Source organism: Ranitomeya imitator, chromosome 2 (assembly GCF_032444005.1).
Source record: "Ranitomeya imitator isolate aRanImi1 chromosome 2, aRanImi1.pri, whole genome shotgun sequence".
Taxonomy (NCBI): Eukaryota; Metazoa; Chordata; class Amphibia; order Anura; family Dendrobatidae; genus Ranitomeya; species Ranitomeya imitator.
Window position 1 is genome coordinate 258,063,333 of NC_091283.1, and position 25,756 is coordinate 258,089,088.

At 46.4% G+C, this 25,756-nt stretch overlaps 1 protein-coding gene across 1 annotated transcript in view; it reads left to right on the plus strand.

The window, feature by feature from the left end:
- Positions 1-5,036: 5,036 nt before the first annotated feature.
- Positions 5,037-25,756, plus strand: part of LOC138662981 (oocyte zinc finger protein XlCOF6-like) — a 102,386-nt gene continuing 81,666 nt past the window's right edge. The window contains exon 1 of the mRNA XM_069749008.1: positions 5,037-5,081. Coding sequence (XP_069605109.1) covers positions 5,055-5,081 — 27 coding nt within the window. The 5' untranslated portion in view covers positions 5,037-5,054. The remainder of the gene's footprint in view (positions 5,082-25,756) is intronic.

Sequence of the window (25,756 nt, forward strand, 5' to 3'; positions counted from 1 at the left end):
CTAGAACGGCCAAATTTTGCATATACACACTACTAACATTAGTAGTGTGGAATATGCAAAAAAAATGGTGATATGAGATGGTTTACTGTATGTAATCATGTCTCATATCATGTCGGGTTTGTGAAGGAGAAAGCAAAAGCCGGTAATTGAATTACCGGCTTTTAAGCTATCTAGCGCTGTCTGAAGTAATAATATATATACATATATGTGTCTCACTGATATAATATATATATATACACATATTCACACATTCTATGTGTACACATTTATTCTACTGTAAGCTGTCAGTGTGATTTTACTGTACACCGCACTGAATTGCTGGCTTTTCTCTCTAACAGCGCTGCGTATTTCTCGCAAGTCACACTGCTGGTCCGTGTGTAATCCGTATTTTTCTGGCTTCCATAGACTTTCACTAGCGTTTTTTTGCGCAATATGGTGACAAACGCAGCATGCTGCGATTTTCTACGGCCGTAGAAAGCTGTATAATACGGATCAGTAAAATACTGCAGATAGGAGCAGGGGCATAGAGAATAATTGGGACGTTTGTTAGGCGTGTTTTAACCCCTTCACGACATGCGCCGTACATCTACTGCGCATGCCGTGAATCCCCTTTGATGTGGGCTCCGGCTGTGAGCCCACATCAAAGTCGCGACATGTCAGCTGTTTTGTACAGCTGACATGTGCGCGCAATAGCGGCGGGTGAAATCGCTATTCACCCGCCGCTATTAACCTGTTAAATGCCGCTGTCAAACACAGACAGCGGCATTTAACTACCGCATCCGGCCGGGCGGCCGGATATGATGTCATCGCCGATCCCCGTCACATGATCGGGGGTCGGCGATGCATCAGGAAGGTAACCATAGAGGTCCTTGAGACCTCTATGGTTACTGATGCAGGTCTGCTGTGAGCGCCCCCCTGTGGTCGGTGCTCACAGCACACCTGCATTTCTGCTACATAGCAGCGATCTGATGATCGCTGCTATGTAGCAGAGCCGATCAGGCTATGCCAGCTTCTAGCCTCCCATGGAGGCTATTGAAGCATGGCACAAGTAAAAAAAAAAATGTTTTTAAAAATATGAAAAAAATATAAAAGTTTAAATCACCCCCCTTTCGCCCCATCCTAAATAAAACAATAAAAAAAAAAAACCAAAGCTACACGTATTTGGTATCGCCCTGTTCAATATCGCCCGATCTATCAATTAAAAAAAATATTAACCTGATCGCTAAACGGCGTAGCGAGAAAAAAATCCGAAACGCCAGAATTATGTTTTTTTGGTCGCTGCAACATTGCATTAAAATGCAATAACGGGCGATCAAAAGAACGTATCTGCGCAAAAATGGTATCATTAAAAACATCAGCTCGGCACGCAAAAAATAAGCCCTCACCCGACCCCAGATCACGAAAAATGGAGACGCTACGGGTATCGGAAAATGGCACTTTTTTTTTTTTTAGCAAAGTTTGGAATTTTTTTTCACCACTTAGATAAAAAATAACCTAGTCATGTTAGGTGTCTATGAACTCGTACTGACCTGGAGAATCATAATGGCAGGTTAGTTTTAGCATTTAGTGAACCTAGCAAAAAAGCCAAACAAAAAACAAGTGTGGGATTGCACTTTTTTTGCAATTTCACCGCACTTGGAATTTTTTTCCCGTTTTCTAGTAAAAGACATGGTAAAACCAATGGTGTCGTTCAAAAGTCCCGCAAAAAATAAGCCCTCACATGACCATATTGACGGAAAAATAAAAAAAGTTATGGCTCTGGGAAGGAGGGAAGCGAAAAACGAACACGCAAAAATGAAAAAGGGCCGCGACTTGAAGGAGTTAAGGACGTATTTTATGCGCTCATACGTTCGTAAAACTTGTTAGTGTGACGCCGGCCTCCTTGAAGCAGGTACACCTCCACCACGACCTTCATTTGATGATCTCCTCATGTCCCCCCCAACAATAATTCCCAGTAGAGAAGAGGCTGAATTAGGGCACACAACCATGCTTCATTACTGGCAGCATGCATCAGGTTGTTACGGCATGCTGCACAAGGGTGGTAAATAAACAGGATACGGTAATTGTCTACATTTTTCTTTAAAAAAAAGAATCAGTAAAATATTAAAATTTGAGAATCATCAGTGGTCGATACCCTTTTAAAGGAGAAGTGTAACAATGATTGTAGCCGGCGTCTCCTCCGGTCTTTATCAGGCTCAGTATAGGTGGACACTTACAGCAGTGGATACATAAAGCGCTCCCACTCTCATCCAGGAGAACGGGATGTTTTGTTCTCACTTCTTATTGCTGAGCTCGCCCAGTTTTTTATTAATCTTACAGGACCATTTCCAGTTTTCCATATTACAGAATTGTATCTTTATAAATGTCGCACTGATGGGCCGTATGGCGTCCAATGTTTTCTGCTCACACCCATCTGATCTCAGTCACATTGCAGCTGAATACAGATCTGCCCGGCCTGATAGAAGAACATTGCTCCGAGGGCAGCCGACATTTACAGGATTGCCCTCATCTGATTGTTATGCTAACAAAAGCGAGATAAAATGCGAAGAGTCACATATTATACAGAACTGGCCATAAATAAGACAAGTGATGCAGAACTATCAATATGGGAGGGGGAAACAGTTGTGGCCATAAATATTGGGGCAGCTCATAGATGAGGAGGGTGAGGTTTTATTGTCCTGAGATTTAGGTCTGATCCAGGGTTGTGAAGTCTCCAGGAGGTCTGAGGGGAACATTCCTTCATTGATGGAGCAAGACAAATACATGCGACACATTCATTCCAGCTCTGTCACAGGTCGTCAACGTTTTTATTTGTATGAATATTTTACAAAATTCTAATATTGCCTAACATTACAGAGATACATTATTCCTCTGGAAAATCTGCCATCGCCTGTCCCATCAGTGGTGGCAGCAGCAGTCAGACCCTCATAGAAAACCAGCTTATGTCTTATTAAGAAAAGACAATTATAGATTTAAAAAAAAAAAAAAAACACAACATACAGCTAGTCCGGCTGTATGGGCTACATGGCAGTGCGGTCCGGTCTACTGGTGAGGACGCCCCTACAGATCGTTTCCCCAATAACCTGCAATATGTGAACTCAGCCTGATACAGATCCAACTGCGTTACCCTCCACTAATATCACCCAGCGCTTAAGAATTATAGAAATGAAAAGTCAACTCATAGCTGTCACACAAGTTTATTACAAGTCAAATAGTTAGAAATAAAAAAGAGATATATAAATATATGCATACATACAAATGAATAATAAAGAGTTTTAGAAATCAAAACAATTAAGAGGGGCGCGGGAGACAGAGGGGCGGGGGGGAGACAGAATAAATCGAGAGAATGGAGGTTTTGTGTTTTTTTAAGTAATTATACTCATCTATCTGACATTATCAGACGCCCACATTGTCATCCCTTTGGGTCCTCACATGGATTGTGGGGGCTCCAGCTCCACTTGGTGAAGAGACGTCCAGTGATGAGATGACATCTGCAGGGAGGTCACTGCTCCGGGGGGCACAGGATGGGGAAAAGCCACAATACCTAAAATAAAACAGAAAAAATCATGCAGAAAACTGGATACCAGCAGTGGCTGACACCAGTGGCCACCGGGATAATACTGAACAGCATAGAATAAAGCCCGGGGTCTGGAGACATTATTATCACGCAGGGTCGCTCCCAGAGGTCATAGGTCAGTCATCAACCTGACGTCATGTGCGCCCAATAATATTAATGAGAAAACGTTTTATGTAAAAAAAAAACAGGACGGACCCCGCACCATCAGGCAGAGATTCTCATGGTAAGTAATATGAATCCCTCAGATCTCCATCATCATTCATCCCCTCCCCTGTTCGCCCTCTCAGGCCGGTTTCACACGTCAGTGGCTCCGGTACGTGAGGTGACAGTTTACTCATGTACCGGAGCCACTGACACACGTAGACACAAAAATCAATGCATCTTTTCAGATGTCAGTGATTTTTTGCGGACCGTGTCTCCATGTGCCAAACATGGAGACATGTCAGTGTTCGTGGGAGCGCACGGATTACACGGACCCATTAAAGTCAATGGGTCCGTGTAAAACACGTCCGTGTGCAGTGCAGGAGACAGCGCTCCATTAAGCGCTGTACCCCCCTCACATGGTGCTGAAGCCGCGATTCATATGTTCCCTGCAGCAGCGTTTGCTGCAGGGAACATATGAATATTAGTGTTTACAATGCAGATCCAGGTCCCCCCATGTGCGCCCCTCCCCCCCCCCGCTGTGATTAAAATACTCACCTAGCCTCCGGATCCCTCGCTGTAGCGTCCTCCCCTGGCCGCAGCGTCTCCTGTATGCGGTCACGTGGGGCCGCCGATTACAGTAATTATGCGGCTCCGCCCCTTTGGGATTAATAGCGGCTTCAGCACCAGATGCTGGTACGTGTGGTACCCAGCACCGTGCGTGTATTAGCCAGTGGGCACACGGGCGGCACAAGTGTGCCACACTGATGTACCACAGAAACATAAGGGACATGGATAATTCTGGTACCGATTTTTCCCGGTACCGGAATTATCTGGACGTGTGGGACTGCCCTTACACGTAGCACTATACTTCCCGGTACCCCCCACCGCAAGTGACATCACACTGACCTGCACAGTATGTGGCATCAGCCCCCCGCACCATGCAGACCCATGCGAGTAACATCAGCCCCACTCTGCAGGTAGACCCCCCACGCATGCAACATGACCCCCTTCCCACAGAGACTCCAGCATGCAGTCACCCTTCCCCAGGCAGGCCCCTCCAGCACGCAGTCCCATGCAAGCAACATCTCCCCTTCTCCCCAGGCAGACCCCCGTCCAGCATGTACATGCAGCCCCATGCAAGCATCACCCCCTTCTCCCCAGGCAGACCCCCACTAACCTGATATGTGACTTTGGAGAATGACCCAAAAATACCCCAAATCCGCCCTGACATCCACAGCCTCCTCCTGTCTGCTCTATGGAGGGAGAGGCTCCGCCCCCTCCGGTCACATGGGCATGACGTCATCACAGGTCCTTTAGCCTCTAGCAGCCATATATGTGGAGTGCGGCTCTGCAGGTGGAGGTATGTGGAGATTCCCCATTACTGAGCGCGGGGGGGACATTAACCCCTTCTGCACTGAGACTCTTTATAAGAATCATAACGTTGTTGTTCTGTTTCCTGTAATAGATACATACGAGCCAACTATGGAGGACAGGAAGTGAGGGAGCGGATTGTTCTCCTAGTACAGGGCCCCTTTCTTGGCCCCACACAGTGTAATGCCCCCATTATGCCCTGTAAGCAGGTTCTGCCCCACACCCAGCTGCCTCGGGCACTTTACCATCAGCTGGTACCTCAGATTCTTCCCCGCACCCCTTTCCTTTGTTTTGCGCCAAATCTGTTCTGCCTTTGGGGCTCCGGCCTTTATAATATCAGTAACTGCGTCATCAAGGTCTCCTGACCAGGTGCACCCTCTAGACTCTTCCCTCCGGAAACCTCCCTCTTCCCATTGATGTCACATGGTCCCGTCTGGACGGCAGATAGCAGTCTGTACAAATGCAGCACAGCCCTGAGGAGTCTTTTTTATGACTCTCCTTTTTACACCCCTTATGTAATATATATGATGGCGCTCACACAGTATAATGTTTCCACAGTACTGGCAGCTCTCGTAAAAAAGGTATTTTCACACTACCGCCATACCCCCACACAGTATAATGTTCTCATAGTACCGCCATACCCCCACACACAGTATAATGTTCTCATAGTACCGCCATACCAACACACACAGTATAATGTTCTCATAGTACCGCCATACCCCCACACACAGTATAATGTTCTCATAGTACCGCCATACCCCCCCACACACAGTATAATGTTCCCATAGTACCGCCATACCCCCACACACAGTATAATGTTCTCATAGTACCGCCATACCCCCACACAGTATAATGTTCTCATAGTACCGCCATACCCCCACACACAGTATAATGTTCTCATAGTACCGCCATACCCCCACACAGTATAATGTTCTCATAGTACCGCCATACCCCCACACACAGTATAATGTTCTCATAGTACCGCCATACCCCCACACAGTATAATGTTCTCATAGTACCGCCATACCCCCACACACAGTATAATGTTCTCATAGTACCGCCATACCCCCACACAGTATAATGTTCTCATAGTACCGCCATACCCCCACACACAGTATAATGTTCTCATAGTACCGCCATATCCCCACACACAGTATAATGTTCTCATAGTACCGCCATACCCCCACACACAGTATAATGTTCTCACAGTACTGGCATCTCTCGTAAAAAAGGGATTTTCACACTATCGCCATACTCCCACACAGTATAATGTTCTCATAGTACCGCCATACCCCCACACAGTATAATGTTCTCATAGTACCGCCATATCCCCACACACAGTATAATGTTCTCATAGTACCACCATACCCCCACACACAGTATAATGTTCTCACAGTACTGGCATCTCTCGTAAAAAAGGGATTTTCACACTATCGCCATACTCCCACACATTATAATGTTCTCATAGTACCGCCATACCCCCACACAGTATAATGTTCTCATAGTACCGCCATGCGCCCACACAGTATAATGTTCCTACCGTACCGCCAAACCCCCACACACAGTATAATGTTCCTACAGTACCGCCATACCCCCACACAGTATAATGTTCCTACCGTACGGCCATACCCCCACACAGAGTATAATGTTCTCATAGTACCGCCATACCCACACACAGTATAATGTTCTCATAGTACCGCCATACCCCACACACAGTATAATGTTCTCATAGTACCGCCATACCGCCACACACAGTATAATGTTTCCACGGTACTGGCATCTCTCATAAAAAAGGAATTTTCACACCACCCCCATACCCCCACACACAGTATAATGTTCTCATAGTACCGCCATACCCCCACACACAGTATAGTGTTCTCACACTACCGCCATACCCCCACACAGTATAATGTTCCTACAATACTGCCATACCCCCACACACAGTATAATGTTCCTACAGTACCGCCATACCCCCACACACAGTATAATGTTCCTACCGTACCGCCATACCCCCACACACAGTATAATGTTCTCATAGTACCGCCATACCAATGCACAGTATAATGTTCTCATAGTACTGCCATACCCCACACACAGTATAATGTTCTCATAGTACCGCCATACCGCCACACACAGTATAATGTTCTCATAGTACGCCATACCCCACACACAGTATAATGTTCTCATAGTACCGCCATACCACGACACACACAGTATAATGTTCTCATAGTACCGCCATACCCCCACACACAGTATAGTGTTCTCACAGTACCGCCATACCCCAACACACAGTATAATGTTCCTACAGTACTGCCATACCCCCACACACAGTATAATGTTCCTACAGTACCGCCATACCCCCACACACAGTATAATGTTCTCATAGTACTGCCATACCCCCACACACAGTATAATGTTCCTACAGTACCGCCATACCCCCACACACAGTATAATGATCTCATAGTACCGCCATACCCCCACACACAGTATACTGTTCTCATAGTACCGCCATACCACCACACATAGTATAATGTTCCTACAGTACCGCCATACCCCCACACACAGTATAATGTTCTCATAGTACCGCCATACCCCCACACACACAATATAATGTTCTCATAGTACCGCCATACCCCCACACACAGTATAATGTTCCTACAGTACCGCCATACCCCCCACACACAGTATAATGTTCTCATAGTACCGCCATACCCCCACACACTGTATAATGTTCTCATAGTACCGCCATACCCCTACACAGTATAATGTTCCTACAGTACCACCATACCCCCACACACAGTATAATGTTCTCATAGTACCGCCATACCCCCACACACAGCATAATGTTCTCATAGTACCGCCATACCCGCACACAGTGTAATGTTCTCATAGTACCGCCATACCCCCACACACAGTATAATGTTCTCATAGTACCGCCATACCCCCACACACAGTATAATATTCCTACAGTACCGTCATACCCCCACACACAGTATAATGTTCTCATAGTACCGCCATACCCCCACACACAGCATAATGTTCTCATAGTACCGCCATACCCCCACACACAGTGTAATGTTCTCATAATACCGCCATACCCCCACATACAGTATAATGTTCTCATAGTACCGCCATACCCCCACACACAGTATAATGTTCCTACAGTACCTCCATACCCCCACACACAGTATAATGTTCTCATAGTACCCCCATACCCTCACACACAGTATAATGTTCTCATAGTACCGCCATACCCCCACACACACAGTATAATGTTCTCATAGTACCGCCATACCCCCACACACAGTATAATGTTCTCATAGTACCGCCATACCCCCACACACAGTTTAATGTTCCTACAGTTCCACCATACCCCCCCACACAGTATAATGTTCTTATAGTACCAACATACCCCCCCACATAGTATAATGTTCTCATAGTACCACCATACCCCCCCACACAGTATAATGTACTCATAGTACCACCATACCCCCACACACAGTATAATGTTCTCATAGTACCGCCATACCCCCACACACAGTATAATGTTCCTACAGTACCGCCATACCCCCCACACAGTATAATGTTCCTACAGTACCGCCATACCCCCACACACAGTATAATGGTCCTACAGTACCGCCATACCCCCACACACAATATAATGTTCTCATAGTACCGCCATACCCCCACACAGTATAATGTTCCTACAGTACCGCCATACCCCCACACACAGTATAATGTTCTCATAGTACCACCATACCCCCACACAGTATAATGTTCCTACAGTACTGCCGTACCGCCACACACAGTGTAATGTTCTCATAGTACCGCCATCCCACCACACACAGTATAATGTTCCTACAGTACCGCCATTCCCCCACACAGTATAATGTTCTCATAGTACCGCCATACCCCCACACACAGTATAATGTTCTCATAGTACCGCCATATCCCCACACACAGTATAATGTTCCTACAGTACCGCCATACCCCCACACACAGTATAATGTTCTCATAGTACCATCATACCCCCACACACAGTATAATGTTCTTACAGTACCGCCATACCCCCACACAGTATAATGTTCTCATAGTACCGCCATACCCCCACACAAAGTATTATGTTCCTACAGTACCGCCATACACCCACACACAGTATAATGTTCTCATAGTACCGCCATACCACCACACACAGTATAATGTTCTCATAGTACCGCCATACCCCCACACACAGTATAATGTTCCTACAGTACCGCCATACCCCCCACACACAGTATAATGTTCCTACAGTACCGCCATACCCCCACACACAGTATAATGGTCCTACAGTACCGCCATACCCCCACACACAATATAATGTTCTCATAGTACCGCCATACCCCCACACAGTATAATGTTCCTACAGTACCGCCATACCCCCACACACAGTATAATGTTCTCATAGTACCACCATACCCCCACACAGTATAATGTTCCTACAGTACTGCCGTACCGCCACACACAGTGTAATGTTCTCATAGTACCGCCATACCCCCCACACACAGTATAATGTTCCTACAGTACCGCCATACCCCCACACACAGTATAATGGTCCTACAGTACCGCCATACCCCCACACACAATATAATGTTCTCATAGTACCGCCATACCCCCACACAGTATAATGTTCCTACAGTACCGCCATACCCCCACACACAGTATAATGTTCTCATAGTACCACCATACCCCCACACAGTATAATGTTCCTACAGTACTGCCGTACCGCCACACACAGTGTAATGTTCTCATAGTACCGCCATCCCACCACACACAGTATAATGTTCCTACAGTACCGCCATACCCCCACACAGTATAATGTTCTCATAGTACCGCCATACCCCCACACACAGTATAATGTTCTCATAGTACCGCCATATCCCCACACACAGTATAATGTTCCTACAGTACCGCCATACCCCCACACACAGTATAATGTTCTCATAGTACCGCCATATCCCCACACACAGTATAATGTTCTCATAGTACCGCCATACCCCACACACAGTATAATGTTCTCACAGTACTGGCATCTCTCGTAAAAAAGGGATTTTCACACTATCGCCATACTCCCACACAGTATAATGTTCTCATAGTACCGCCATACCCCCACACAGTATAATGTTCTCATAGTACCGCCATACGCCCACACAGTATAATGTTCCTACCGTACCGCCAAACCCCCACACACAGTATAATGTTCCTACAGTACCGCCATACCCCCACACAGTATAATGTTCCTACCGTACGGCCATACCCCCACACAGAGTATAATGTTCTCATAGTACCGCCATACCCACACACAGTATAATGTTCTCATAGTACCGCCATACCCCACACACAGTATAATGTTCTCATAGTACCGCCATACCGCCACACACAGTATAATGGTTCCACGGTACTGGCATCTCTCATAAAAAAGGAATTTTCACACCACCCCCATACCCCCACACACAGTATAATGTTCTCATAGTACCGCCATACCCCCACACACAGTATAGTGTTCTCACACTACCGCCATACCCCCACACAGTATAATGTTCCTACAATACTGCCATACCCCCACACACAGTATAATGTTCCTACAGTACCGCCATACCCCCACACACAGTATAATGTTCCTACCGTACCGCCATACCCCCACACACAGTATAATGTTCTCATAGTACCGCCATACCAATACACAGTATAATGTTCTCATAGTACCGCCATACCCCACACACAGTATAATGTTCTCATAGTACCGCCATACCGCCACACACAGTATAATGTTCTCATAGTACGCCATACCCCACACACAGTATAATGTTCTCATAGTACCGCCATACCACGACACACACAGTATAATGTTCTCATAGTACCGCCATACCCCCACACACAGTATAGTGTTCTCACAGTACCGCCATACCCCAACACACAGTATAATGTTCCTACAGTACCGCCATACCCCCACACACAGTATAATGTTCTCATAGTACTGCCATACCCCCACACACAGTATAATGTTCCTACAGTACCGCCATACCCCCACACACAGTATAATGATCTCATAGTACCGCCATACCCCCACACACAGTATACTGTTCTCATAGTACCGCCATACCACCACACATAGTATAATGTTCCTACAGTACCGCCATACCCCCACACACAGTATAATGTTCTCATAGTACCGCCATACCCCCACACACACAATATAATGTTCTCATAGTACCGCCATACCCCCACACACAGTATAATGTTCCTACAGTACCGCCATACCCCCCACACACAGTATAATGTTCTCATAGTACCGCTATACCCCCACACACTGTATAATGTTCTCATAGTACCGCCATACCCCTACACAGTATAATGTTCCTACAGTACCGCCATACCCCCACACACAGTATAATGTTCTCATAGTACCGCCATACCCCCACACACAGCATAATGTTCTCATAGTACCGCCATACCCGCACACAGTGTAATGTTCTCATAGTACCGCCATACCCCCACACACAGTATAATGTTCTCATAGTACCGCCATACCCCCACACACAGTATAATATTCCTACAGTACCGTCATACCCCCACACACAGTATAATGTTCTCATAGTACCGCCATACCCCCACACACAGCATAATGTTCTCATAGTACCGCCATACCCCCACACACAGTGTAATGTTCTCATAGTACCGCCATACCCCCACATACAGTATAATGTTCTCATAGTACCGCCATACCCCCACACACAGTATAATGTTCCTACAGTACCTCCATACCCCCACACACAGTATAATGTTCTCATAGTACCCCCATACCCTCACACACAGTATAATGTTCTCATAGTACCGCCATACCCCCACACACACAGTATAATGTTCTCATAGTACCGCCATACCCCCACACACAGTATAATGTTCTCATAGTACCGCCATACCCCCACACACAGTTTAATGTTCCTACAGTTCCACCATACCCCCCCACACAGTATAATGTTCTTATAGTACCAACATACCCCCCCACATAGTATAATGTTCTCATAGTACCACCATACCCCCCCACACAGTATAATGTACTCATAGTACCACCATACCCCCACACACAGTATAATGTTCTCATAGTACCGCCATACCCCCACACACAGTATAATGTTCCTACAGTACCGCCATACCCCCCACACAGTATAATGTTCCTACAGTACCGCCATACCCCCACACACAGTATAATGGTCCTACAGTACCGCCATACCCCCACACACAATATAATGTTCTCATAGTACCGCCATACCCCCACACAGTATAATGTTCCTACAGTACCGCCATACCCCCACACACAGTATAATGTTCTCATAGTACCACCATACCCCCACACAGTATAATGTTCCTACAGTACTGCCGTACCCCCACACAGTATAATGTTCTCATAGTACTGCCATACCCCCACACACAGTATAATGTTCTCATAGTACCGCCATCCCACCACACACAGTATAATGTTCCTACAGTACCGCCATACCCCCACACAGTATAATGTTCTCATAGTACCGCCATACCCCCACACACAGTATAATGTTCTCATAGTACCGCCATATCCCCACACACAGTATAATGTTCCTACAGTACCGCCATACCCCCACACACAGTATAATGTTCTCATAGTACCATCATACCCCCACACACAGTATAATGTTCTTACAGTACCGCCATACCCCCACACAGTATAATGTTCTCATAGTACCGCCATACCCCCACACAAAGTATTATGTTCCTACAGTACCGCCATACACCCACACACAGTATAATGTTCTCATAGTACCGCCATACCACCACACACAGTATAATGTTCTCATAGTACCGCCATACCCCCACACACAGTATAATGTTCCTACAGTACCGCCATACCCCCCACACACAGTATAATGTTCCTACAGTACCGCCATACCCCCACACACAGTATAATGGTCCTACAGTACCGCCATACCCCCACACACAATATAATGTTCTCATAGTACCGCCATACCCCCACACAGTATAATGTTCCTACAGTACCGCCATACCCCCACACACAGTATAATGTTCTCATAGTACCACCATACCCCCACACAGTATAATGTTCCTACAGTACTGCCGTACCGCCACACACAGTGTAATGTTCTCATAGTACCGCCATACCCCCCACACACAGTATAATGTTCCTACAGTACCGCCATACCCCCACACACAGTATAATGGTCCTACAGTACCGCCATACCCCCACACACAATATAATGTTCTCATAGTACCGCCATACCCCCACACAGTATAATGTTCCTACAGTACCGCCATACCCCCACACACAGTATAATGTTCTCATAGTACCACCATACCCCCACACAGTATAATGTTCCTACAGTACTGCCGTACCGCCACACACAGTGTAATGTTCTCATAGTACCGCCATCCCACCACACACAGTATAATGTTCCTACAGTACCGCCATACCCCCACACAGTATAATGTTCTCATAGTACCGCCATACCCCCACACACAGTATAATGTTCTCATAGTACCGCCATATCCCCACACACAGTATAATGTTCCTACAGTACCGCCATACCCCCACACACAGTATAATGTTCTCATAGTACCGCCATATCCCCACACACAGTATAATGTTCTCATAGTACCGCCATACCCCCACACACAGTATAATGTTCTCACAGTACTGGCATCTCTCGTAAAAAAGGGATTTTCACACTATCGCCATACTCCCACACAGTATAATGTTCTCATAGTACCGCCATACCCCCACACAGTATAATGTTCTCATAGTACCGCCATACGCCCACACAGTATAATGTTCCTACAGTACCGCCATACCCCCACACAGTATAATGTTCCTACCGTACGGCCATACCCCCACACAGAGTATAATGTTCTCATAGTACCGCCATACCCACACACAGTATAATGTTCTCATAGTACCGCCATACCCCACACACAGTATAATGTTCTCATAGTACCGCCATACCGCCACACACAGTATAATGTTTCCACGGTACTGGCATCTCTCATAAAAAAGGAATTTTCACACCACCCCCATACCCCCACACACAGTATAATGTTCTCATAGTACCGCCATACCCCCACACACAGTATAGTGTTCTCACACTACCGCCATACCCCCACACAGTATAATGTTCCTACAATACTGCCATACCCCCACACACAGTATAATGTTCCTACAGTACCGCCATACCCCCACACACAGTATAATGTTCCTACCGTACCGCCATACCCCCACACACAGTATAATGTTCTCATAGTACCGCCATACCAATACACAGTATAATGTTCTCATAGTACCGCCATACCCCACACACAGTATAATGTTCTCATAGTACCGCCATACCGCCACACACAGTATAATGTTCTCATAGTACGCCATACCCCACACACAGTATAATGTTCTCATAGTACCGCCATACCACGACACACACAGTATAATGTTCTCATAGTACCGCCATACCCCCACACACAGTATAGTGTTCTCACAGTACCGCCATACCCCAACACACAGTATAATGTTCCTACAGTACCGCCATACCCCCACACACAGTATAATGTTCTCATAGTACTGCCATACCCCCACACACAGTATAATGTTCCTACAGTACCGCCATACCCCCACACACAGTATAATGATCTCATAGTACCGCCATACCCCCACACACAGTATACTGTTCTCATAGTACCGCCATACCACCACACATAGTATAATGTTCCTACAGTACCGCCATACCCCCACACACAGTATAATGTTCTCATAGTACCGCCATACCCCCACACACACAATATAATGTTCTCATAGTACCGCCATACCCCCACACACAGTATAATGTTCCTACAGTACCGCCATACCCCCCACACACAGTATAATGTTCTCATAGTACCGCCATACCCCCACACACTGTATAATGTTCTCATAGTACCGCCATACCCCTACACAGTATAATGTTCCTACAGTACCGCCATACCCCCACACACAGTATAATGTTCTCATAGTACCGCCATACCCCCACACACAGCATAATGTTCTCATAGTACCGCCATACCCGCACACAGTGTAATGTTCTCATAGTACCGCCATACCCCCACACACAGTATAATGTTCTCATAGTACCGCCATACCCCCACACACAGTATAATATTCCTACAGTACCGTCATACCCCCACACACAGTATAATGTTCTCATAGTACCGCTATACCCCCACACACAGCATAATGTTCTCATAGTACCGCCATACCCCCACACACAGTGTAATGTTCTCATAGTACCGCCATACCCCCACATACAGTATAATGTTCTCATAGTACCGCCATACCCCCACACACAGTATAATGTTCCTACAGTACCTCCATACCCCCACACACAGTATAATGTTCTCATAGTACCCCCATACCCTCACACACAGTATAATGTTCTCATAGTACCGCCATACCCCCACACACACAGGATAATGTTCTCATAGTACCGCCATACCCCCACACACAGTATAATGTTCTCATAGTACCGCCATACCCCCACACACAGTTTAATGTTCCTACAGTTCCACCATACCCCCCCACACAGTATAATGTTCTTATAGTACCACCATACCCCCCCACATAGTATAATGTTCTCATAGTACCACCATACCCCCCCACACAGTATAATGTACTCATAGTACCACCATACCCCCACACACAGTATAATGTTCTCATAGTACCGCCATACCCCCACACACAGTATAATGTTCCTACAGTACCGCCATACCCCCCACACAGTATAATGTTCCTACAGTACCGCCATACCCCCACACACAGTATAATGGTCCTACAGTACCGCCATACCCCCACACACAATATAATGTTCTCATAGTACCGCCATACCCCCACACAGTATAATGTTCCTACAGTACCGCCATACCCCCACACACAGTATAATGTTCTCATAGTACCACCATACCCCCACACAGTATAATGTTCCTACAGTACTGCCGTACCGCCACACACAGTGTAATGTTCTCATAGTACCGCCATCCCACCACACACAGTATAATGTTCCTACAGTACCGCCATACCCCCACACAGTATAATGTTCTCATAGTACCGCCATACCCCCACACACAGTATAATGTTCTCATAGTACCGCCATATCCCCACACACAGTATAATGTTCCTACAGTACCGCCATACCCCCACACACAGTATAATGTTCTCATAGTACCATCATACCCCCACACACAGTATAATGTTCTTACAGTACCGCCATACCCCCCACACAGTATAATGTTCTCATAGTACCGCCATACCCCCACACAAAGTATTATGTTCCTACAGTACCGCCATACACCCACACACAGTATAATGTTCTCATAGTACCGCCATACCACCACACACAGTATAATGTTCTCATAGTACCGCCATACCCCCACACACAGTATAATGTTCCTACAGTACCGCCATACCCCCCACACACAGTATAATGTTCCTACAGTACCGCCATACCCCCACACACAGTATAATGGTCCTACAGTACCGCCATACCCCCACACACAATATAATGTTCTCATAGTACCGCCATACCCCCACACAGTATAATGTTCCTACAGTACCGCCATACCCCCACACACAGTATAATGTTCTCATAGTACCACCATACCCCCACACAGTATAATGTTCCTACAGTACTGCCGTACCGCCACACACAGTGTAATGTTCTCATAGTACCGCCATACCCCCCACACACAGCATAATGTTCCTACAGTACCGCCATACCCCCACACACAGTATAATGGTCCTACAGTACCGCCATACCCCCACACACAATATAATGTTCTCATAGTACCGCCATACCCCCACACAGTATAATGTTCCTACAGTACCGCCATACCCCCACACACAGTATAATGTTCTCATAGTACCACCATACCCCCACACAGTATAATGTTCCTACAGTACTGCCGTACCGCCACACACAGTGTAATGTTCTCATAGTACCGCCATCCCACCACACACAGTATAATGTTCCTACAGTACCGCCATACCCCCACACAGTATAATGTTCTCATAGTACCGCCATACCCCCACACACAGTATAATGTTCTCATAGTACCGCCATATCCCCACACACAGTATAATGTTCCTACAGTACCGCCATACCCCCACACACAGTATAATGTTCTCATAGTACCGCCATATCCCCACACACAGTATAATGTTCTCATAGTACCGCCATACCCCCACACACAGTATAATGTTCTCACAGTACTGGCATCTCTCGTAAAAAAGGGATTTTCACACTATCGCCATACTCCCACACAGTATAATGTTCTCATAGTACCGCCATACCCCCACACAGTATAATGTTCTCATAGTACCGCCATATGCCCACACAGTATAATGTTCCTACCGTACCGCCAAACCCCCACACACAGTATAATGTTCCTACAGTACCGCCATACCCCCACACAGTATAATGTTCCTACCGTACGGCCATACCCCCACACAGAGTATAATGTTCTCATAGTACCGCCATACCCACACACAGTATAATGTTCTCATAGTACCGCCATACCCCACACACAGTATAATGTTCTCATAGTACCGCCATACCGCCACACACAGTATAATGTTTCCACGGTACTGGCATCTCTCATAAAAAAGGAATTTTCACACCACCCCCATACCCCCACACACAGTATAATGTTCTCATAGTACCGCCATACCCCCACACACAGTATAGTGTTCTCACACTACCGCCATACCCCCACACAGTATAATGTTCCTACAATACTGCCATACCCCCACACACAGTATAATGTTCCTACAGTACCGCCATACCCCCACACACAGTATAATGTTCCTACCGTACCGCCATACCCCCACACACAGTATAATGTTCTCATAGTACCGCCATACCAATACACAGTATAATGTTCTCATAGTACCGCCATACCCCACACACAGTATAATGTTCTCATAGTACCGCCATACCGCCACACACAGTATAATGTTCTCATAGTACGCCATACCCCACACACAGTATAATGTTCTCATAGTACCGCCATACCACGACACACACAGTATAATGTTCTCATAGTACCGCCATACCCCCACACACAGTATAGTGTTCTCACAGTACCGCCATACCCCAACACACAGTATAATGTTCCTACAGTACTGCCATACCCCCACACACAGTATAATGTTCCTACAGTACCGCCATACCCCCACACACAGTATAATGTTCCTACAGTACCGCCATACCCCCACACACAGTATAATGTTCTCATAGTACTGCCATACCCCCACACACAGTATAATGTTCCTACCGTACGGCCATACCCCCACACAGAGTATAATGTTCTCATAGTACCGCCATACCCACACACAGTATAATGTTCTCATAGTACCGCCATACCCCACACACAGTATAATGTTCTCATAGTACCGCCATACCGCCACACACAGTATAATGTTTCCACGGTACTGGCATCTCTCATAAAAAAGGAATTTTCACACCACCCCCATACCCCCACACACAGTATAATGTTCTCATAGTACCGCCATACCCCCACACACAGTATAGTGTTCTCACACTACCGCCATACCCCCACACAGTATAATGTTCCTACAATACTGCCATACCCCCACACACAGTATAATGTTCCTACAGTACCGCCATACCCCCACACACAGTATAATGTTCCTACCGTACCGCCATACCCCCACACACAGTATAATGTTCTCATAGTACCGCCATACCAATACACAGTATAATGTTCTCATAGTACCGCCATACCCCACACACAGTATAATGTTCTCATAGTACCGCCATACCGCCACACACAGTATAATGTTCTCATAGTACGCCATACCCCACACACAGTATAATGTTCTCATAGTACCGCCATACCACGACACACACAGTATAATGTTCTCATAGTACCGCCATACCCCAACACACAGTATAGTGTTCTCACAGTACCGCCATACCCCAACACACAGTATAATGTTCCTACAGTACTGCCATACCCCCACACACAGTATAATGTTCCTACAGTACCGCCATACCCCCACACACAGTATAATGTTCCTACAGTACCGCCATACCCCCACACACAGTATAATGTTCTCATAGTACTGCCATACCCCCACACACAGTATAATGTTCCTACAGTACCGCCATACCCCCACACACAGTATAATGATCTCATAGTACCGCCATACCCCCACACACAGTATACTGTTCTCATAGTACCGCCATACCACCACACATAGTATAATGTTCCTACAGTACCGCCATACCCCCACACACAGTATAATGTTCTCATAGTACCGCCATACCCCCACACACACAATATAATGTTCTCATAGTACCGCCATACCCCCACACACAGTATAATGTTCCTACAGTACCGCCATACCCCCCACACACAGTATAATGTTCTCATAGTACCGCCATACCCCCACACACTGTATAATGTTCTCATAGTACCGCCATACCCCTACACAGTATAATGTTCCTACAGTACCGCCATACCCCCACACACAGTATAATGTTCTCATAGTACCGCCATACCCCCACACACAGCATAATGTTCTCATAGTACCGCCATACCCGCACACAGTGTAATGTTCTCATAGTACCGCCATACCCCCACACACAGTATAATGTTCTCATAGTACCGCCATACCCCCACACACAGTATAATATTCCTACAGTACCGTCATACCCCCACACACAGTATAATGTTCTCATAGTACCGCGATACCCCCACACACAGCATAATGTTCTCATAGTACCGCCATACCCCCACACACAGTGTAATGTTCTCATAGTACCGCCATACCCCCACATACAGTATAATGTTCTCATAGTACCGCCATACCCCCACACACAGTATAATGTTCCTACAGTACCTCCATACCCCCACACACAGTATAATGTTCTCATAGTACCCCCATACCCTCACACACAGTATAATGTTCTCATAGTACCGCCATACCCCCACACACACAGTATAATGTTCTCATAGTACCGCCATACCCCCACACACAGTATAATGTTCTCATAGTACCGCCATACCCCCACACACAGTTTAATGTTCCTACAGTTCCACCATACCCCCCCACACAGTATAATGTTCTTATAGTACCACCATACCCCCCCACATAGTATAATGTTCTCATAGTACCACCATACCCCCCCACACAGTATAATGTACTCATAGTTCCACCATACCCCCACACACAGTATAATGTTCTCATAGTACCGCCATACCCCCACACACAGTATAATGTTCCTACAGTACCGCCATACCCCCCACACACAGTATAATGTTCCTACAGTACCGCCATACCCCCACACACAGTATAATGGTCCTACAGTACCGCCATACCCCCACACACAATATAATGTTCTCATAGTACCGCCATACCCCCACACAGTATAATGTTCCTACAGTACCGCCATACCCCCACACACAGTATAATGTTCTCATAGTACCACCATACCCCCACACAGTATAATGTTCCTACAGTACTGCCGTACCGCCACACACAGTGTAATGTTCTCATAGTACCGCCATCCCACCACACACAGTATAATGTTCCTACAGTACCGCCATACCCCCACACAGTATAATGTTCTCATAGTACCGCCATACCCCCACACACAGTATAATGTTCTCATAGTACCGCCATATCCCCACACACAGTATAATGTTCCTACAGTACCGCCATACCCCCACACACAGTATAATGTTCTCATAGTACCATCATACCCCCACACACAGTATAATGTCCTTACAGTACCGCCATACCCCCACACAGTATAATGTTCTCATAGTACCGCCATACCCCCACACAAAGTATTATGTTCCTACAGTACCGCCATACACCCACACACAGTATAATGTTCTCATAGTACCGCCATACCACCACACACAGTATAATGTTCTCATAGTACCGCCATACCCCCACACACAGTATAATGTTCCTACAGTACCGCCATACCCCCCACACACAGTATAATGTTCCTACAGTACCGCCATACCCCCACACACAGTATAATGGTCCTACAGTACCGCCATACCCCCACACACAATATAATGTTCTCATAGTACCGCCATACCCCCACACAGTATAATGTTCCTACAGTACCGCCATACCCCCACACACAGTATAATGTTCTCATAGTACCACCATACCCCCACACAGTATAATGTTCCTACAGTACTGCCGTACCGCCACACACAGTGTAATGTTCTCATAGTACCGCCATACCCCCCACACACAGTATAATGTTCCTACAGTACCGCCATACCCCCACACACAGTATAATGGTCCTACAGTACCGCCATACCCCCACACACAATATAATGTTCTCATAGTACCGCCATACCCCCACACAGTATAATGTTCCTACAGTACCGCCATACCCCCACACACAGTATAATGTTCTCATAGTACCACCATACCCCCACACAGTATAATGTTCCTACAGTACTGCCGTACCGCCACACACAGTGTAATGTTCTCATAGTACCGCCATCCCACCACACACAGTATAATGTTCCTACAGTACCGCCATACCCCCACACAGTATAGTGTTCTCATAGTACCGCCATACCCCCACACACAGTATAATGTTCTCATAGTACCGCCATATCCCCACACACAGTATAATGTTCCTACAGTACCGCCATACCCCCACACACAGTATAATGTTCTCATAGTACCGCCATATCCCCACACACAGTATAATGTTCTCATAGTACCGCCATACCCCCACACACAGTATAATGTTCTCACAGTACTGGCATCTCTCGTAAAAAAGGGATTTTCACACTATCGCCATACTCCCACACAGTATAATGTTCTCATAGTACCGCCATACCCCCACACAGTATAATGTTCTCATAGTACCGCCATACGCCCACACAGTATAATGTTCCTACCGTACCGCCAAACCCCCACACACAGTATAATGTTCCTACAGTACCGCCATACCCCCACACAGTATAATGTTCCTACCGTACGGCCATACCCCCACACAGAGTATAATGTTCTCATAGTACCGCCATACCCCCACACAGAGTATAATGTTCTCATAGTACCGCCATACCCACACACAGTATAATGTTCTCATAGTACCGCCATACCCCACACACAGTATAATGTTCTCATAGTACCGCCATACCGCCACACACAGTATAATGTTTCCACGGTACTGGCATCTCTCATAAAAAAGGAATTTTCACACCACCCCCATACCCCCACACACAGTATAATGTTCTCATAGTACCGCCATACCCCCACACACAGTATAGTGTTCTCACACTACCGCCATACCCCCACACAGTATAATGTTCCTACAATACTGCCATACCCCCACACACAGTATAATGTTCCTACAGTACTGCCATACCCCCACACACAGTATAATGTTCCTACCGTACCGCCATACCCCCACACACAGTATAATGTTCTCATAGTACCGCCATACCAATACACAGTATAATGTTCTCATAGTACCGCCATACCCCACACACAGTATAATGTTCTCATAGTACCGCCATACCGCCACACACAGTATAATGTTCTCATAGTACGCCATACCCCACACACAGTATAATGTTCTCATAGTACCGCCATACCACGACACACACAGTATAATGTTCTCATAGTACCGCCATACCCCCACACACAGTATAGTGTTCTCACAGTACCGCCATACCCCAACACACAGTATAATGTTCCTACAGTACTGCCATACCCCCACACACAGTATAATGTTCCTACAGTACCGCCATACCCCCACACACAGTATAATGTTCCTACAGTACCGCCATACCCCCACACACAGTATAATGTTCTCATAGTACTGCCATACCCCCACACACAGTATAATGTTCCTACAGTACCGCCATACCCCCACACACAGTATAATGATCTCATAGTACCGCCATACCCCCACACACAGTATACTGTTCTCATAGTACCGCCATACCACCACACATAGTATAATGTTCCTACAGTACCGCCATACCCCCACACACAGTATAATGTTCTCATAGTACCGCCATACCCCCACACACACAATATAATGTTCTCATAGTACCGCCATACCCCCACACACAGTATAATGTTCCTACAGTACCGCCATACCCCCCACACACAGTATAATGTTCTCATAGTACCGCCATACCCCCACACACTGTATAATGTTCTCATAGTACCGCCATACCCCTACACAGTATAATGTTCCTACAGTACCGCCATACCCCCACACACAGTATAATGTTCTCATAGTACCGCCATACCCCCACACACAGCATAATGTTCTCATAGTACCGCCATACCCGCACACAGTGTAATGTTCTCATAGTACCGCCATACCCCCACACACAGTATAATGTTCTCATAGTACCGCCATACCCCCACACACAGTATAATATTCCTACAGTACCGTCATACCCCCACACACAGTATAATGTTCTCATAGTACCGCCATACCCCCACACACAGCATAATGTTCTCATAGTACCGCCATACCCCCACACACAGTGTAATGTTCTCATAGTACCGCCATACCCCCACATACAGTATAATGTTCTCATAGTACCGCCATACCCCCACACACAGTATAATGTTCCTACAGTACCTCCATACCCCCACACACAGTATAATGTTCTCATAGTACCCCCATACCCTCACACACAGTATAATGTTCTCATAGTACCGCCATACCCCCACACACACAGTATAATGTTCTCATAGTACCGCCATACCCCCACACACAGTATAATGTTCTCATAGTACCGCCATACCCCCACACACAGTTTAATGTTCCTACAGTTCCACCATACCCCCCCACACAGTATAATGTTCTTATAGTACCAACATACCCCCCCACATAGTATAATGTTCTCATAGTACCACCATACCCCCCCACACAGTATAATGTACTCATAGTACCACCATACCCCCACACACAGTATAATGTTCTCATAGTACCGCCATACCCCCACACACAGTATAATGTTCCTACAGTACCGCCATACCCCCCACACAGTATAATGTTCCTACAGTACCGCCATACCCCCACACACAGTATAATGGTCCTACAGTACCGCCATACCCCCACACACAATATAATGTTCTCATAGTACCGCCATACCCCCACACAGTATAATGTTCCTACAGTACCGCCATACCCCCACACACAGTATAATGTTCTCATAGTACCACCATACCCCCACACAGTATAATGTTCCTACAGTACTGCCGTACCGCCACACACAGTGTAATGTTCTCATAGTACCGCCATCCCACCACACACAGTATAATGTTCCTACAGTACCGCCATACCCCCACACAGTATAATGTTCTCATAGTACCGCCATACCCCCACACACAGTATAATGTTCTCATAGTACCGCCATATCCCCACACACAGTATAATGTTCCTACAGTACCGCCATACCCCCACACACAGTATAATGTTCTCATAGTACCATCATACCCCCACACACAGTATAGTGTTCTTACAGTACCGCCATACCCCCACACAGTATAATGTTCTCATAGTACCGCCATACCCCCACACAAAGTATTATGTTCCTACAGTACCGCCATACACCCACACACAGTATAATGTTCTCATAGTACCGCCATACCACCACACACAGTATAATGTTCTCATAGTACCGCCATACCCCCACACACAGTATAATGTTCCTACAGTACCGCCATACCCCCCACACACAGTATAATGTTCCTACAGTACCGCCATACCCCCACACACAGTATAATGGTCCTACAGTACCGCCATACCCCCACACACAATATAATGTTCTCATAGTACCGCCATACCCCCACACAGTATAATGTTCCTACAGTACCGCCATACCCCCACACACAGTATAATGTTCTCATAGTACCACCATACCCCCACGCAGTATAATGTTCCTACAGTACTGCCGTACCGCCACACACAGTGTAATGTTCTCATAGTACCGCCATACCCCCCACACACAGTATAATGTTCCTACAGTACCGCCATACCCCCACACACAGTATAATGGTCCTACAGTACCGCCATACCCCCACACACAATATAATGTTCTCATAGTACCGCCATACCCCCACACAGTATAATGTTCCTACAGTACCGCCATACCCCCACACACAGTATAATGTTCTCATAGTACCACCATACCCCCACACAGTATAATGTTCCTACAGTACTGCCGTACCGCCACACACAGTGTAATGTTCTCATAGTACCGCCATCCCACCACACACAGTATAATGTTCCTACAGTACCGCCATACCCCCACACAGTATAATGTTCTCATAGTACCGCCATACCCCCACACACAGTATAATGTTCTCATAGTACCGCCATATCCCCACACACAGTATAATGTTCCTACAGTACCGCCATACCCCCACACACAGTATAATGTTCTCATAGTACCGCCATATCCCCACACACAGTATAATGTTCTCATAGTACCGCCATACCCCCACACACAGTATAATGTTCTCACAGTACTGGCATCTCTCGTAAAAAAGGGATTTTCACACTATCGCCATACTCCCACACAGTA